Source organism: Temnothorax nylanderi, unplaced genomic scaffold (assembly GCF_030848795.1).
Source record: "Temnothorax nylanderi isolate EJ_2023f unplaced genomic scaffold, tnyl_v1.0 TNYL_tig0071_pilon, whole genome shotgun sequence".
Lineage (NCBI taxonomy): Eukaryota > Metazoa > Arthropoda > Insecta > Hymenoptera > Formicidae > Temnothorax > Temnothorax nylanderi.
The window spans coordinates 769,091-785,613 of NW_027249133.1; the positions used below are offsets into that span (position 1 = coordinate 769,091).

General features: G+C 45.2%; 1 protein-coding gene across 1 annotated transcript in view; it reads left to right on the plus strand.

The window, feature by feature from the left end:
* The window catches only part of LOC139773959 (uncharacterized), a 31,480-nt gene extending 20,267 nt beyond the window's left edge, over nucleotides 1–11,213 (plus strand). The window contains exons 2-4 of the mRNA XM_071708817.1: nucleotides 3,852–4,024; nucleotides 8,568–8,771; nucleotides 9,200–11,213. Of these exons, the coding sequence (XP_071564918.1) occupies nucleotides 3,852–4,024; nucleotides 8,568–8,771; nucleotides 9,200–9,847 (1,025 nt within the window). The 3' untranslated portion in view covers nucleotides 9,848–11,213. The remainder of the gene's footprint in view (nucleotides 1–3,851; nucleotides 4,025–8,567; nucleotides 8,772–9,199) is intronic.
* Nucleotides 11,214–16,523: the final 5,310 nt, after the last annotated feature.

Consider the following 16,523-nt stretch of genomic DNA (forward strand, 5'->3'; position numbering starts at 1 on the left):
TTCGCACGTTTTCTTTCGCTCTTGACGTTCGCACGATTCGGTTGAAATGTATTTACGCGGTTGCACTCGAGGCCGTCTGCGGTCTCGACCGTAGCCAGGCACAGGAGTTATTATCGGGCGCGGTTATCAAAGTTGATAGATGATAGCGGGCGGCCGCGCTAAATAATTTATGAGGGAACGAGTTAAACAATTTTCACGTCCGGTTTGATCGCGGATCGCGTCGTCTTAATCTATTTTCGTTGCGTTCGCCTCGCAGGGGAATTGTGCATTTCCTTCTTAACGAGGGAAGCGGCTGTCTCCCGGCGTAACGCACTCGGCGCATAATGAACCTGACACGACGATAATGAGTCGACTAATTTTCGTGATACGAGCGCAACGCGCTTCGGCGACGGAACTTCTCTCTCTCCGACAGATCGGGAGAGAATTTTTACATAATTATATCTTCTCTCTTTTCTCCTTTACATAATTATACAACTTGACGGAACCGAGAAACGTCCAAAATTATAAATCCGCATCCTGTTTTGTAAACATAATTAAATAAAGATACCTACAAAAAAAAAACGCATCGACATACGTTGCTGCCCTGTGTAATTTGCTTCTCGTAATGTCGAAATCGCGCGTATGCCTCAAATCGTTCGCCATTGCTCTCTCGCCGCATTTGATATCGGGGTTATTAATTATCGCCGCTTCATTCCATTATGAAATTTGGCGCAAGTGAGCAGCGGTGATTGGCCGGCATTGACACGATAAAGGTATTATCGTTCGCGACGATCCCTCAACCTGCCATTGCGCCAGGGCGCTTATTACGGATTATAGATTATCAATGATGAGCGAGATGCGGAGCGGACGAGACGGCCCGCGAATAAATAGCATCTAATTACGCTGATTAATGCCCAACCCCGCGATTTTTCACCGACCTCGGCCCACCTCAACGACAATCTCGAGCCGACTCGCAAACAGCGCCTACTTACCTGCCATTGGTAAATCTTAATTGGCCGGCTCTTCTCTCGAACGCTGATCGAAATAAAACGCGACGTCAATGACTTTTATCTCTCGATCCTGCATTTTATATGTTGACACTTTTAGCCCCCTATATACTTGAGTTAACCACTTCAGTAATATCCGCGTTTTTAATCGCGCTGTTCTGAGATTTATAATAAATTACATTTAACGATTTAATTTTTACATAGAAAGATTTTACTCTAAAAATGTAACCTAATATAGATCTGAAAATAATTATGTTGGATGCTCAAGCTGGTTGCTAGAATGTCGAAATTTTTTGCAGCATTATATATGCTTGATCCTAAATAATTTTGATATGATATCCAAAATAATTAATTTCGGGTTTGTGTTGAGCCTATTATGTTAAAATCTATGTTTTTCGCTTGTAACTGTAAACGTTCCGTTCGATTTTATATCTGCATTTGGACCACATAAGACGTTTAGATGTGAAGTAAAATTGCGTATGAAGTATCTTCCCATCACATCGCTTGCGCGAAACATATAGTCAATATCGAAATTCCGCAATCACGGAACTGAGGATCCCCCCACGAAGCGAGATCTCCGGGACCACGAGCCAGCGTTTATTTCCATCGCCGTTTTACTCCGCGCCAGATCGAGATAACCGGCCGGAGGTGGCAGGGGGAGAGTTCTGGCATCGCCCGGTCAATCATAATTCCCGATCTTTTATTCAATTCCGGCCATTAGCATGCATACACGCGGCATGGAACCGCTGATCCTCGCCGGAGATATCGCCGTCGGGGGGGGGGGGGAGGGGGATTGCCGTATAGCGCGGATTGTCCTCGTAAAATCACTGGAATTCCATGTTTATTCAATACGTCGGGACGCCGCGCCGGGATGCCGCGGCCCCGGCGTGCGCCTTATCTCGCGCGTGCCCGGATAAGATGGGAAAACGATTTTCGGTACGGACCTCCGCCGCGAATCACGCGCGGTTATTGCTCCTCGGACGTCGCTCGGCCCGGAACCGACGCCATTTTAATCAATACCAAGGGGATTTTGCGCAATATCGGTGGCATCGCCGAATCGTTCCTCCTCTCTCGCTAGATGATAAATTAAAAAGAACCTACTTTCAGTTAACATTTTACTACCGTCGTTATATGCCGTTTTTTTTCTCATTTACAACTTTGTTTCTTGTATCATTTTACAGCTTTAACTATAGAGGTTGATTCTTGTTTCAATTTCGCGCATATTTATGTCTGTGTAATTTGTCTCTTTTTTTTCTTGGTATTAGATGACGTGTTTAAGGCCACTTTGTAAAGGCTCGATTCACTCGACGCCCGGCGAGATGTTTACCTTGCGCCGCGGTTACAAATGGCGCGAAATTAAGATAAATTCGCGATCGTCCGCTATCGACGTCGTCCTCCATTTTCGTGTCGCACGAACATAATAATTCCCGTCGAAAGTATACAGTACTTAATTCGATATCGATATCGATCACGCGCGAGATAGGCTGCCGCAAATTATAACGTTCCGCTGCCCCGGATGCAACGATCCGCCGATCGTTTCGCCAAACTCAAACCTTTGAAAGAAGGTAAATTATTATACTCGTTATGATCATAACTTTCCTACGATAATTAACAATAACAAGCGATAACAGAGCCTTTTTGTTTTCGTGAGGAATTTCGTGGGGATAGACATTGAAAATAAATCGAGATTAAGAGTATATCGAGCCGACAATTCCGCGACTATCGAGTGAGATCTGCAGATTTTTCGCGAATCGACGCGCGATTGAGAGATTAGACTTTCGAGTCGAGTATTAATCCGCGCAAAAGCGACCCTCCCCTCGAAAAAGTTCCTTCTTTTTATCTGTATAAAATCTACCCCGGCGATATGTGCTCTCCGCGAGCGAGACTCTGGAATTACGTAGGTACGAACTCGCGTTAAGAATTATTACGTTGTTAGATTATGTCTAACAATGATGATTGCCGCTATAATCTCTCTCCGTTACTCGCGTCACGCTCGGCTTGACACCACCACGAACAAAAGGACCCGTGCCCCGTACCCCGGGCTTTGCGGAGTGTGCGTGCGCGCGAATTCATCGATTTACATCGGCAAAGTGGCGAGCACGGAAAGCGAGCGCGCCGCGCTGCGCCGGTGCAGCTGCTCGATCGGAGGAGAAGATTGAAGAGGAGTGCACACTTTACTACATGGTTAACTTCATTATCGGAACGCGCGCGTCGGCCGTTACAACTACGGGCCGCATTATTGCTCGGCGGTTAGCGTAACTACTGCATTTGTTTTCGCTGCGAGACATGCACTTACGCGATTCCGCCGCGCAGCAACAATAGCTCGCGCCGATTAAGTAATTGCGGGTGTACGGCCTGTGTCGCCGTTATCGTTTACTCTCCGCTCTTCTGTTTCCTAGGCGCGCATCGGATCCCTTAGAGCCCCCCTTCCCCCCTGATCTCCGAGGCATCGAATAATCCCGGGGACCTCTGCTCCTTCAAGCTCTTTCTTGGGTCATTACGTTCGCGCGCTCTTCGGGGACTCTCGCGGCATCAAACTTCTCGAGCCTTTGAGAGCGGATTTTAAATGCTTGACGTCCAAAAATCTTGATGCTGATTTATGAAGCTGAAAACTCCTGAATGTTAAAGTTTCTGTTTTTCAGAATTTATGAGCAGTTTCTTCAATCTTGAAGCTTCAAAGCATCGTTGTCTTCAATATTCAAAATTATCGAGGTGCTTGTTAGATCTTCTTGTCACTGATCTTTGAAGCCTCAAAATAGACTTCGATTCGAATCCCGGGATTTTAGGCATCTCTGGTATTTATGTAGAAACTTAACATTTCTCGGGCCGGTTTATCCCTTTCTGAATATATATTTTTCTTTTCAGGTTGCGACGGGGAATCGGACGAGGGCGGCAACAAGAGGCGAAGAAGCAGGACTAACTTCAACAGTTGGCAGTTGGAGGAATTGGAACGGGCCTTCCTGTCGAGTCATTATCCCGACGTCTTTATGCGAGAAGCACTGGCTGTGAGACTCGAGCTAAAAGAGAGCCGCGTGGCAGTAAGTTTCCTCTTCCAGCCTTACTTATTTCATCATACACGTAGAACGTCGCCGGCGCCTCATTCTTTGAATCATTTGTAATGGATATTACGAGGGATATTAAAATCAGAAGGTCAACGTTAGTAGCCTTCGATTCATAATCAAATGGAAAGTACGGGATTAATTAGAAAACCTTAGACATTTCAATCGATCGCTATGTTTTAACGTTCTAAGTCGACGCGATTAATTTTATTCAATTCAGCCGATTTACTCCGAAACGGAATAAAAAGTGATTGAAGGTGGATTAAGTTTTAACAAGATTTTCAGTTTAGTTACAAAAGTATTTAATATATTGGAGACTATAATGTGCTGTTTCGGCGTTCCTCTAATGTCTATCTACTTCCTGAGCAAAGCTCTAATTTTACTGAAAAATTTGTAGCATTGAAGAAACATGCGATTGTTAAGCACACCCCGTACAAACGTCGCGTGTTTCTTGTTCAACATGCGCAACAAAAGAAACGGACGAGACAAATAGAATTGCAAAATAATGTCAAATTGTTTGCGGAATGTATAATGCGAATATGATGCGAAGACAAGATAAGAATGGAGAGAGAGAGAGAGAGAGCTATGTATAAGGTGCATCGACGTAGGAGAAGAGAACGGATGTATGCGCTATTTGCGGGGCCTAACACGCGTGTCTAAGCGGATAAATATAAATATCCGCTTGAAGGACCTAAGGGTAACTGTATGTCCGACCGGCCGTGAAATTGAGTGTTCACCCTTCGCAGTCCTGTCGAAGGATTCGGCTGGACTGTATTCGACGAAAGCGGGCGTGAACTGTGCGAATACCGGAAGAAGGCTGGCCACGTCGAACAGACTTAATGCCAGTTCGCGGAGCCTTAATGACACGCGCTCACGTCGCGTCGTCGCGATAGATCCTTAGATCCCTTAGAGGGATTACTATGACAGTCTATTTTAAGAAATCTCATTTCTACGCTCGACTTCCTATGTTAGGTCAAGATTTTGTTTGTGTGCAATATTAATTGGGCGAATTTGTTAATCTGTTAGTGCATATTCAGTTAAAATAGGTTCTTTAGGTTAAATATTATAAAGCTCATTTTAGAAAATTTATAAGTCGCGTCAGATTTTAGATTAGAATTTTGTTTGTAATTTTATTGCTTTCTGTGTTGCACGGAATATAAAATTAGAAGTAAAATTCTATCCTGAATTTGGAGGCAAATCATATAATTCTAAAGCTTAAGTACCTTGAAAAATCAAATCTTGAATATTTACCAAGTAAATGAAGAAATAAAGAGAAGAGAAGTTGGCAAGTTTACTCTTGCGAAAACATCATTGAGAGACAACGGCGTCCTATCGGCGCCGGTGTTATTTGAATGGACGATCACCGAGCGGATAAATCCGCGTCGATTTTGCACCCTCGAATAGATCTCCGAAGGTAGCGGACCAGATGGACTAACTACCCCCTCGAGACGGAGCCAGGGGGCCAAAGGTCCGAGGCCGGAACCAACCCCGGTTGTCTGTCGACCCTCGAAAATTCGATCCCGAAGTCACTTTAAATTCGTGTCTATCGCCTTGTCGATCTTTGATAGTCGCCATAGAGACTGAATAAATCCGCGCGAATATGTCGTGGAGTCGGGTCAAATTTGGAGCGTGCGGTTCAAGGGGTTGAGATTAATGTGCCAATGTGCGTCACAGCGAGAAGTGACAAACAATATTCGCAGGAACGGAAAACAGGAACGGCCTTCTCGATGATATTCGCGAGAGCATCCTCAGATTCGATAACCGTTGATCGATCGACGGCCGCGTTTATCTGGTTGTTGCGATATTCCGGAGAAGATGTGCCCGCAGGAGCACACATACGTTCATGGGGGTTATCGTACGTGGTGATCGATGTTATCTAATCTGAGAGCTATTCCCTGTCGTGGGGAGGACCCATCGAAAGGACCGCACCGGCTGTGTGACATCGTGTCACATTGTGTCACCGCTCCGGCCGGGTTATCGTCTCCGCCATCTCCGATCTCACCAGCAAAATCCGATCCCTCGTCCAGGATCGAAGGAGAGGCTCGAGAGATCGGCGAGGAGACTCGAGACTGCTTCGGGATCAATATTTCCCGACGCAGGTACATATTACGGACGATCTCGCGTATTATCGCGTCGCAGGTCCCGGTGTTTCGCGTTTTGTGGCGCGCGCGAAATTCGCGCGAGCGAGTCGTGACCGGTCGTAAATAACATCGGGAACCGCGCGGTTTTGATTTATCGCGAAAGAGCGCTCGCGAGCGCGACATCGCTATTATCAAGGCGCTATTTGCATCCGATGGTCCATGATAGGCTCTCGCGCAGCGTCGACCCGCGCCCGGTGAAACGTCGAGCCAATCGTATCTACTAACCGTGACGCAATTATTCCACAATTTTATTGCAATCCATTGTTTACAATCGACTTGCGGCGAAGCTGGACTTGCGATCTGAAAAAATCGACGTCATTTTCCGAGCGATACAATACAATTTGAATAGAGAATATATTGGAGATGATACGATCATTTAGGTTTCTTCCGCTCAGCATTTGCTCTCTGCATTTTTCTAACGCACCCCTGTGTAAAGTGCCGACCGGCTTAAGTGCTTCCTATTGCGATAAAAACAGGAAGACCGTAAGGGGAAGGGTTAATTACGGTATGAAACAATTTAATCGGTCAAGCAAGAGCGCGCTTATCGGCGCGGCGCGGAAAACATCGTTTATTAATTGGCGGAAACGTAATTACATTAGAAAGCATTATCTCTCCCCGACGGGCACCGTATGGCGATTATGGTTATCGGCGACGACGTCGCTTCTTCGAGTTTTTGCTGCCATAAAGATACGCTTTATGCATGTCAAGCCGGTCGCGCGCTCACAATGTAAGTAAGCCGCACATCCTCGGCTATGCGGCGTTCGCATGCACGAGGGAAGAAAAACCGTGTTATTTAGTCGGTCGCAACACGAGATCGGCTCTCATCGGGATAGAAACAGCTTGTTAAACCGCTATCGGTCGTCGATAATTCCTGACGAATAGCCGCACTAATGCCCGAGTCGTGTTTCCCACGTATCGCGTTAATGTGATGCGTTACAGCTGTGCCCGGTTCGCCGAACAGGCCGCCTCGTGAGGCTTGCGAGTAAGGTTTCGGATGAGCTACGGTAGCGATATTCCTCGACGAAAGTGATCTTTTCCATTCGGCGAGAAATTGATTGGACGCCATTTCCATTCCATCTGTGATTTTGGAATTTTCAACAATCAAGCCATTATCGAGACGCTTTTTCCTGGATATTTGCGTTTTTAAAATAAAATCTTTGTAAAGTTACAGTAATTTGGTAAAAAGATTTTTGATTGCTCGATAATTCATAGCTGTTTTTCTGTGTAGATTATGGTATTAAATAATTAAAGTAAATAAAAAGTTAGGATTGACAGGTTGAAATCGACATAAAATGCAACAGATACTATCGACTGAAAATTACTTCGGTAGCTATAGCAGTTACATTATAAAATTTAAGCACAGCGGAGCTCGCGCTGAGAGTCGAAAAGCTAGAGAATTAAATAGCGTAAGCGCGTGCGACGGATTCTAAATAGAGCCGTCGAAGTAATCGAATTAATTACGATCGCCTGAAGTTTAATCGCGAGTAACGGGGATTCGCGGACGGATAGCGGCGGAGAGGTGAGACGAACGAGCGCTTTGGGCTCGTTCGGAGGGGGGTTCGTAAAGTGTCCCGGAGTCGAAGAAAGTTTCGTAAAGCTACGTGACGCGAGGTGAAGGTGTTTCAGGGAGCACCAAGGGGATCTATTGATCTTCGGCTCGCGTGAGCTCAGCGCCGCTCGCCGGCCGGGCCGTACAACTAATGTCTTCATCTCTCCCCCCATGGCCACCCCCCTCACCGACCCGCCCCTCCCCTTTTCCCCTCTAGAGAGAATGCCCTCGCTACCCTTCGGTCGCGTCGTGGCTCACGCTAGCCCTAAATCGTCGTTCATGCCACGAGCGTTCACGCGAGCAAAGGGTTGTCGTCCTCAATGAATCAGGACACCCGGGAGGGTCGTTGGTCCTTCGTCCTGAGACAGGAGCCTTCCTGTAATTTCGGAACTTAATGCATCCGCCCTTCGTGTCGCTTCTGATAGCGGCAAAGGCGGCGCCGTGATTTAAGCAGCTCGCAGGGAAATTTCGCGCGGTAGGATGGAGGACGATGAGGAGGGAAGATCCGGGGGAATTTACGCGACGGCCGCGTACGCCCGTTACAATTCAAGACCTGCGGGGAACAACGCTTTCATCGACGTCAATTGGCGCGAACTTGTGGTCGATTTAATCTTCTTTCTGCAGAGGCAGATAGAGGGTGAATGGAATCGTGGTCAAAATTGACCGACGTTGACGAAATGGACTAGAGAAAACGCGTTCTGATTCCATCCTTCTTGGTAAAGAAGCCATTTAATTTTTAATAAACAGAAATTCGGCTATCAATACGTTAGAAACACTAATTGGATATTGTAATTTTTTTAACTCTCGATTTTTTCCACCATCGCTATTGCAGGTGTGGTTCCAAAATCGAAGGGCAAAGTGGCGGAAGAAGGAACACACGAAGAAAGGTCCCGGAAGGCCGGCGCATAATGCTCACCCTCAAAGCTGCAGCGGCGAACCTATCCCACCCGAGGAGCTGAGACGGAAAGAGCGCGAGAGGCGACAGAAGAAGTTGCTGAAAGCTCTCGAGAGACAGCAGCGGAAGCTCGCTGCTAAAGTAAGCCGCAAGCTCGCAAAAATATCCTTCCGCAATTTAAAAATTTCTAAGTACTTACGCGTTACTATGTATTTATATTTTTTCATAAAGTTATCAATTTCTTTTAAAAGAAGGCAATTTTTTACTTCACTTGTCAAAATTATTGATAGTTGCATAGAAGCAACAAAAGATAATATGTTCTTTAATCTTATAATTTTATCAACAATTTGATATCGCAGAAAAAAGTGATTACGCATAACATATAATCCTATATAGACATTTTTGCAATGTTTGTGAAAATTTATCGATTCTATATGTTCGCATTTAGAACTAACTGACCAAACCACATTTTGAAACGTCTGAATGCAGTAGCCGATTACATCTACACAGATTTTATATAACTAAACAGTAGTTATGTAATACGGATTCTTTTATTTTTTTAATTTCAGGGCATAACAGTAGATTTATCGACATTGCGTGCCGAGTGGGAGTCTCGTAGCGAGGCGGGTCGCAGTTCCACGAGCGGTCCTCTGAGCAACTCGTTCGGCTCGCTGGGCCTGAGCAACGAAAGCAACAACATATCCGGTAACGATGCCAACGAGGAGATCGACGTGGTCGGCGGACTGGACTCCTGCAGCGAGAGCGGCAGCGAGCGGGTGGACTCGGTGGCCGACGGTTCCGTGGACGGTGAATGTTTCCCGGCGCTCAACAGTAATGCGAGCGAGATCAGCGAGCCCCGGAAGAACCCGCAGAGTCTACCGATGGAACACCTGAACCACCAACCCGGTATCCATCACTGGGGCTTGAGCCTACTGGAGCGACGGCGCGAGCTGGTGGGAGTCGGGGCGGGTCGTCAACCGGCCGGTAACGGCGCCAGGAATCTGATCAGGCAGGCCGTCAGCGAGGAGGAGGTCCAGAGCGGCAGCATTGATCTCTCGGTGAAGGGCAGGGAGGAGAGGAAGAGGCTGAACCCGTTCTCCATCGACAGCCTGTTGGGGAACAATCGGACTGGCGCGGCGTCGGATCGTAGGCCAGCGACGCCGACGTCGCCGACGTCTCCCGTATCGTCGGCCTGCACATCGCCCTCTACGACGTAGTGAACCAGGCGGGGAGAGAGACGCCGAGGTGCGCCGGATTAAAAGTTGACGCGGTCGAGGGTGGCGAAGAGCGCGATTAGAGAGGCGAGGGGGTAAACTTCTCGTCGAGATTACCAGTGACGGTGAAGTGACCATCGGATGAGCGAAGGCTGAAGGCGTGAAAAGCGGAATTGGTACTCCTAATCGTGAAATCGCGCGGAAGGATTAACTACGGTAACATCCCCGTTTCTGCCAGGGTTCCCTGTCGCTTGGACTGAAATCGCTAGATTCATGGATATCCTCGCGTACTTGTAGACATTCTCACGTCCGTCGGTGAACGCGCGTTTAGATTCTTAATATCTCTGAGAGTCTGCATATGAATTCAAAGCCGTAGATAATTGAAGGAGGGAAAAAAGAAAATGTAGATAGATCAGGTATTGGAGGGATTGAAAAATTCGCAAGTTAGAGTCGATTAATTATGCAATTTTGGGGCTCTTTGGATCTAGAGGAATTCGAGAATCTAAACTTCGCGCCATCGGCACGGACCGGCAAGACTTATATCAGTTCGACATATCGAATGCATGTGTGACCGTCGTAGATCGAGTGCGTTTGATTTCGTCCATTGTGTCTCCTTTCAAAGAAGAGAATGGAAAAAATGTGCAATAAACGCGGACATTGCTCGCCGACAGGCGGCTTGTCCGTCTTTGAGGTAAGGCAGCAAAAGCGAGAAAGAAAGAATGAGAGAGAGAGAGAGAAAGTGCGTGTGTGTGTGTGAATAAAAGAGAAATGAAGAGCGAGAGTACGAGTGCATATACGTATGTATTTAATGTAAATAGTGGGAAGGAGGTCCGTTTTATTTAATTTTTGAGTAGTCGATACCCCAGTGTTTGTCGATCGCGAATATTATTTAAAGCAATAGGGCGGGGGTTTTCAACTCTTTACACATTTGCGATTGGTTCGATGGAAATTACTGAAGCAGTCACTCGCTAATGCGACTTTACAATTCCTGTAGGGGAGATAGACTGGGCAAATCGAGTAATTTTTTCCAGCATTTTCGTTTGTAGTTGCGCAGTGGTTAAACACGTACCAACGATCGTCAGTCAGTCAGGGCAACGAGATAAAGATAAAACGAAGGTAAAAATCCTATTGGGGACCTCTGCGATAGGAATTTGTTTGGTGTTGTATATAAACTTTAAAAATCCTAAACGAGCGTGATGAGTACGGCGCGGTACAAAGATTTGCTCCCCCACCCCCCGTAAGCAAGGTTGATCTACGAGCTCGGTTTGTAGTTAGGGGTGATTAAGAGTTGCCATACGATGATCCGGGATATGCGAAAAACCAGTACCTATCATATATCCATTAAAAATATATTAATTTATTCTCCAGACCACGCCGGCGTACAGTTATTGCATCCCCCCGCACGTCGTCCCATCCACCTTCCCCTTTATCGCGTCTGAAGAAAGCAACGCGACAGGATAAGAGACGTCCGAGACAGCGTAAGTATGAAACTAAATTAATTTGAGCTTATTAATTCCGATATGAGTTTATTATTTCAGTGAATCAATTAAGAATTTTTCCTGTTGAAGATTACTTTTCTCCCAAGGCATTTCATCGTGTCCTTTAATTGAATGAAATAATTTAGGATGATGATTAATCAATTCAGTTCAATTGATTTAACGTAATGAATTAAACAGTGTATTGACATAATTAGTATCAAATGGAATCGAACCTTATCCACAGTTTTGCTCTGATCGACAGACTTAATGTTGGAAATTGAAGTGAGGGAAAACACGATAGATATCCAATTTTCACTGGACGAAAGTCTATTTCAAGTTTATCGAAGAATAAATCGCGTTCGCAACACGGATATTTATGTAAATTCGCGCGAGCGCGATTTATGCTTGCCACGAGCCCAGAACGCTCTCGCTGAAAGTCGAGAGCTTTTGTTCGTTTAACGTTTCGATGCGAGGGGAAGGAGACTGGCGGAATAATAACGATGTACGACAATGCGGCCGCTGTCGACGTCGCGTGGCGAACAATGAGCCGCGCATAAATCATAGGTACGGTGTAACATCGCTTCCGTTGTTTTATTGCAACGCTATTTATATTCGGCGCTGTTAAAAATATCGCGACCGCCGATTTCCAAGTCCTCATGAGTGAACTCTTTCCAAGCGTTTTCAATAAGACCTCAATGCCCCTTGCTTAGGTTCTAAATTATGTCATTCCATGAAACATTGAAATGATGATAAGATGCAGATATTATGCAAATTAATGTTATTAATTAGTTAGATGATTGCTAAAATCGGAATGATGAAAGACAGTTTAAATTTACAATCTGATACAATAAAACATCAATGGATTTATTGCATCGCTTTGACACGCCTATCATCTTGCAGAATATTTATTTACGATATTGAATTTTTTACACACACACATATTTTAAAATACTTCTAAATCAATACAGTACTCAAAAGTTTCCATTTTATTTCCTTTTTATATGATGTAGTAAAACGCATCAATCATATGATGTCATATGGTATTAGTTGTCTTTAACAATGATGATTTGGATGTGATAATATTTTTTAGCCATTAATTATTATATAGATTAAGTCATTAAAGTCATTAAACTTCTCAATGTGACAAGTTATCCACTAAATTTGGATGTATAGAGGAAAACATAATGAAATGATCTTAAACGTTCTGACCGACCTAATTAAATATCATTAAACATATACGTTCTTTATAATCAAATAGATGTCGCGAAGTGCGATTATTTCAAATAATCAATTCTCTTGATTTAGCGATCAAGCTCATTTTTTAAAATATAAAGTAAATTCGCGATAGCATTAGGAGAACGACGCGTCGCTCCAAAATGACATTGCCATTTTAGCGAATAGAAATCAGTGGACGTCGCGAAAACGACAAAGAAGAAATAAAGGGGGAAAGGGAGAGCATCGCGGATGGATGGTAATATGCGTCGCGCGAAGACAATAAAGCACGTCGCCGCTCGCGATTTATGTTACGAGCATTTACGCGAGCGAATGCGCGCGCGCGCGCGTGCGCGCTCGCACTCGCGCCCGAGCGCCTCCACAAAGGGCCATTGTGCGCGATTGCGACGTGGCGCGCGGTTAATATTATTAGCCGTCCACGAGGAGTAGCGCTTAAACGGCCGATGCTTTCTGCCCTCGCCCTCGCCTGAGGACTCTATTACCGGCCAATCCTCGCGGCGCGGCGGTTGCCTCCTCTTCCTCGTTCATCGCGCACCGGTCTATTGTCGCCGGGCACGAACGGCATTACGTATATCCCTCCTAGCGGAACCCAAACCGGCGCTTTCCGATCGCCGAAGATGATTGTAGTAGCCTACAAATGTCCACAGAAAAGAACGCTACATAATCCAACATCTTACTTACAATTAGCTGTGAAACTATTAAATCACAGAAACCGAAATGCAGGATTTATCGATTTCTTACAAAGGATCTAAATTTCTTATATTCCTTGATAAATATGCTGATGAACGTTAAGAGAGAGCGTTTAATTATTTATTCGAATTTTACAACTTAAGAATTTTATGTGCATTAGTTAAACTTTTCTGTTTGCAGTGTAATTTTTAAATTTGAAATTTTTAACATGAGTGGAAACTCTAGGGATGCCCTTGTTTCTTTGACGTAATCCAACGGTACAATTGTCTTCATTTCTTACGTGCGCATGCCGCAAGACTTTGTAAAGCGCATAGTGATTCATTCGCATCATTATACGGATTTCTCTGGCCGTGACAAATCGCGTTGGTAATTGTAGCAAAGCCATTCAAACCCGTTGCACTTCGCTTATTGCTGGCCTATGCAAGAAATCTCTCGTGTATTTGCTTTCTTATGTATATATACATATAATTTAAATTTATTTACATATATATATATTTATATATCTATTTATATAAATATATATACAAATAAATATATAAATAAGAATCTAAATTTTTATTAAAAAATCTAAATTTTAGAATAAATGCGAAAAAAAGATTTATAATAATGTTTGTAAATTATAAGGCCATTATAATTGAAAAATATTTTATAAAGACTCCTGGAAAAGTGTGAAACATAATGAATTGTTTTAATAATAAGATATGAATGATTAAGTTTTGCTCAGTTAATTTTTGCCACTAAAACTGGCTACGCGCTCGACGTCTGCATAAAAGAAATCGGGATATTAAGACGTTGAAATTCAAAATTGCTCAGGCAGGCGTCACCTGGTTCGCGATCAGCGATCAGCGCGCTCGGAAATCACGCGAAAACGGTGCTGCACGACGCTCATTAACACTCCCGCGATGATTCCCGAGGAATATGGGTGTAAATTATTCCGGGATCGCGATTACAGGTCCGACCGGCCACCTGCCGGATTTCACGCACGGAGATGCCAGGTATTAATAATCCGAGGATTTACGAGATCCCCGATCGCCGCTCTCCTTCATTAGGAGGACGCCTTCATTGTCGAACGGATAATATGTATCGCTAGCTCTGCCTATGCCTATATGCCTAACTGATCCGGTAATAAGCGAGAGACGGAGAGAGAGAGAGAAAGAGAGGGAAGGACAGAGGCATAGAGACGAGCCTGCCTCTACCCTTTCCTATCGTAGACATCTTATTTACTGCTAGCTTTAAATGGTCGGATCGCTCCTCTCTGCAACTCAATACCTCGTCGAGAAGAACTATCACGCTTTATTCAGAGTTTCGGCACTGAGCGCGAATCCTCCGGACCTCTCGGATTCTCTGAACATTTCTGACATTTTCAAAGTACAGATTTGTTAAACTTTCTAAGAGGGAGGCTCTCTCCTGGTTGTTGACGTGATTCGAAATTAAAGAGAGAGGTCAAATCTGTCTCGTTTTGAATTCACGGAGAAAAAAATGGCCGAGCGGGAATACGACTGGCCCCTCCTGGCCGAGGTGTAACTCGATCAAGTTCGATCCAATAGATCAGGCGGCAGATTCCTTGCCGGTTATTACAAGGGGTCGGAGGTTGATCGCTCGCATAAACCATTTAGCTCTGATCACCTATCGATACCGATATTTCCCAGAGGTATCGGCTATCTTTCCGCTCGATCTTCGTCCGACAAGGCTCTCTCTCCTTGTCTAGATGAGCCTTACCCACTCCGCACCAGATTAAATATCTTGAGCCTGAGTCTCCTAGCCCTCTCATTGGCCCCTCACTCAATCCTCTCTTTCCCATGTATTCGAGTATTCTTCCTCGCGATAAGCGAACTCGATAATTTCCTGTAAATTAATATCTTGCGCCTGCTATATTTTAGCGTGGACCAAAAAGAAGTGATTGGGGTGATCGAATTTGGAACGAAATAGAGCAACCTTTACGGTGGAAACTTAAGAACACAAAATGGGATCTTAAATAAGAAGTAACATTTAAGATTTTTTGATTTATTTCAATTATGAATTCTTCGTAATATTGAAGATTGGTAAGAGAATCTATTAATTACCAGAGATTTACTACATTGTTTAGAAGCTCCCTTTTAATGTCCATTTGAGTATTGTTATTACTATAAATAGTTATTTTTTATTCTACAGAACTATCGAAAACGGGCGATTTTCTCGAATTGCTCTCTTCGTTCGCGAATCAAGACAGCTCGACGAACGTACTCGAGCTCGCTCGCTGGGCTCGTGGCCAGCTCGTCCCATAAAATGCCGGCGACTTGGCCCGGCGATCGCCATTATGTATGTACATAAATCGGTGTGCAGGGCGAGTACATAGCTCGCCCGTGTACGGGAATACGCCTCTACCCACGTATTAAGTCGTTTCTCGTGCTGTACGAGGGACGTTGCTCTTACTTCCACGAAACGCGCGCACGTCGGTCGGGGCGCACGACGTTCGTTCACGAGTCCCTCGTGAAGAAAAAAAAATCGACGATCGGCCTCGCGAAACTTCGGCCGGCTACCTATTATAACGTATGCGTGTCCCGGGACCGGTTAACGCGAAATTCCGCAATCCTATCGATCCTTTTGGATGCTAATTACGTAGGATTTCGCACTTCGTTCCGCGGCGACGGTACGGGGGCCAGTGATCGAGGAGCGTTCGTCACGCGAGACGGGCGCTTATTAATTTTTGAGTATCGATCGGCCGGTCGCTCGTTTCGTACTTTGTTTTTGGAACGCGAGCTACGGGCGCGCGGAGGGCAATCCCGCTGGATATTGAAAAGCATCCATCCACGGCGGGATCCGGAGGCGGATCGGGACTTGGCAGGAGATCGAAGATGCGCGATAAAGAATTAATAGCCGCTTTTGGCAACGGGCCCGGTCTAACTGGCGGGAACAAATTTTATTACCAAATTTTCCTCCGCCTGTACCGCGCCAAGATGGTAGATATCGTTGCCAGCCGTGAACCGGCGGACCGTTCGCGGACCCCGAGAGAGCGTATATATATATATTGCATATATGTATGTACTCTTGTTCGTGGGATCGCGATACCGCGCTGCCTCACGGGCGGTCGCCACGCTCGTTGGATTCACTTTTCTGCCAAAATCGATTCCCGATCGTCCGGGCCCTCAGGCCGACACGGAACCTCCATGAAGTTCCTGCAATTTGGGTACAGATTCGAAACTGAGTTTCTCTCGTTGTTTTAGCAGATTTCGCCGGAATTTATTCCGGCAACTTGAGAGGAGAAGATTAGAGTGTCGAAGCTTATTATACTTTCTTCC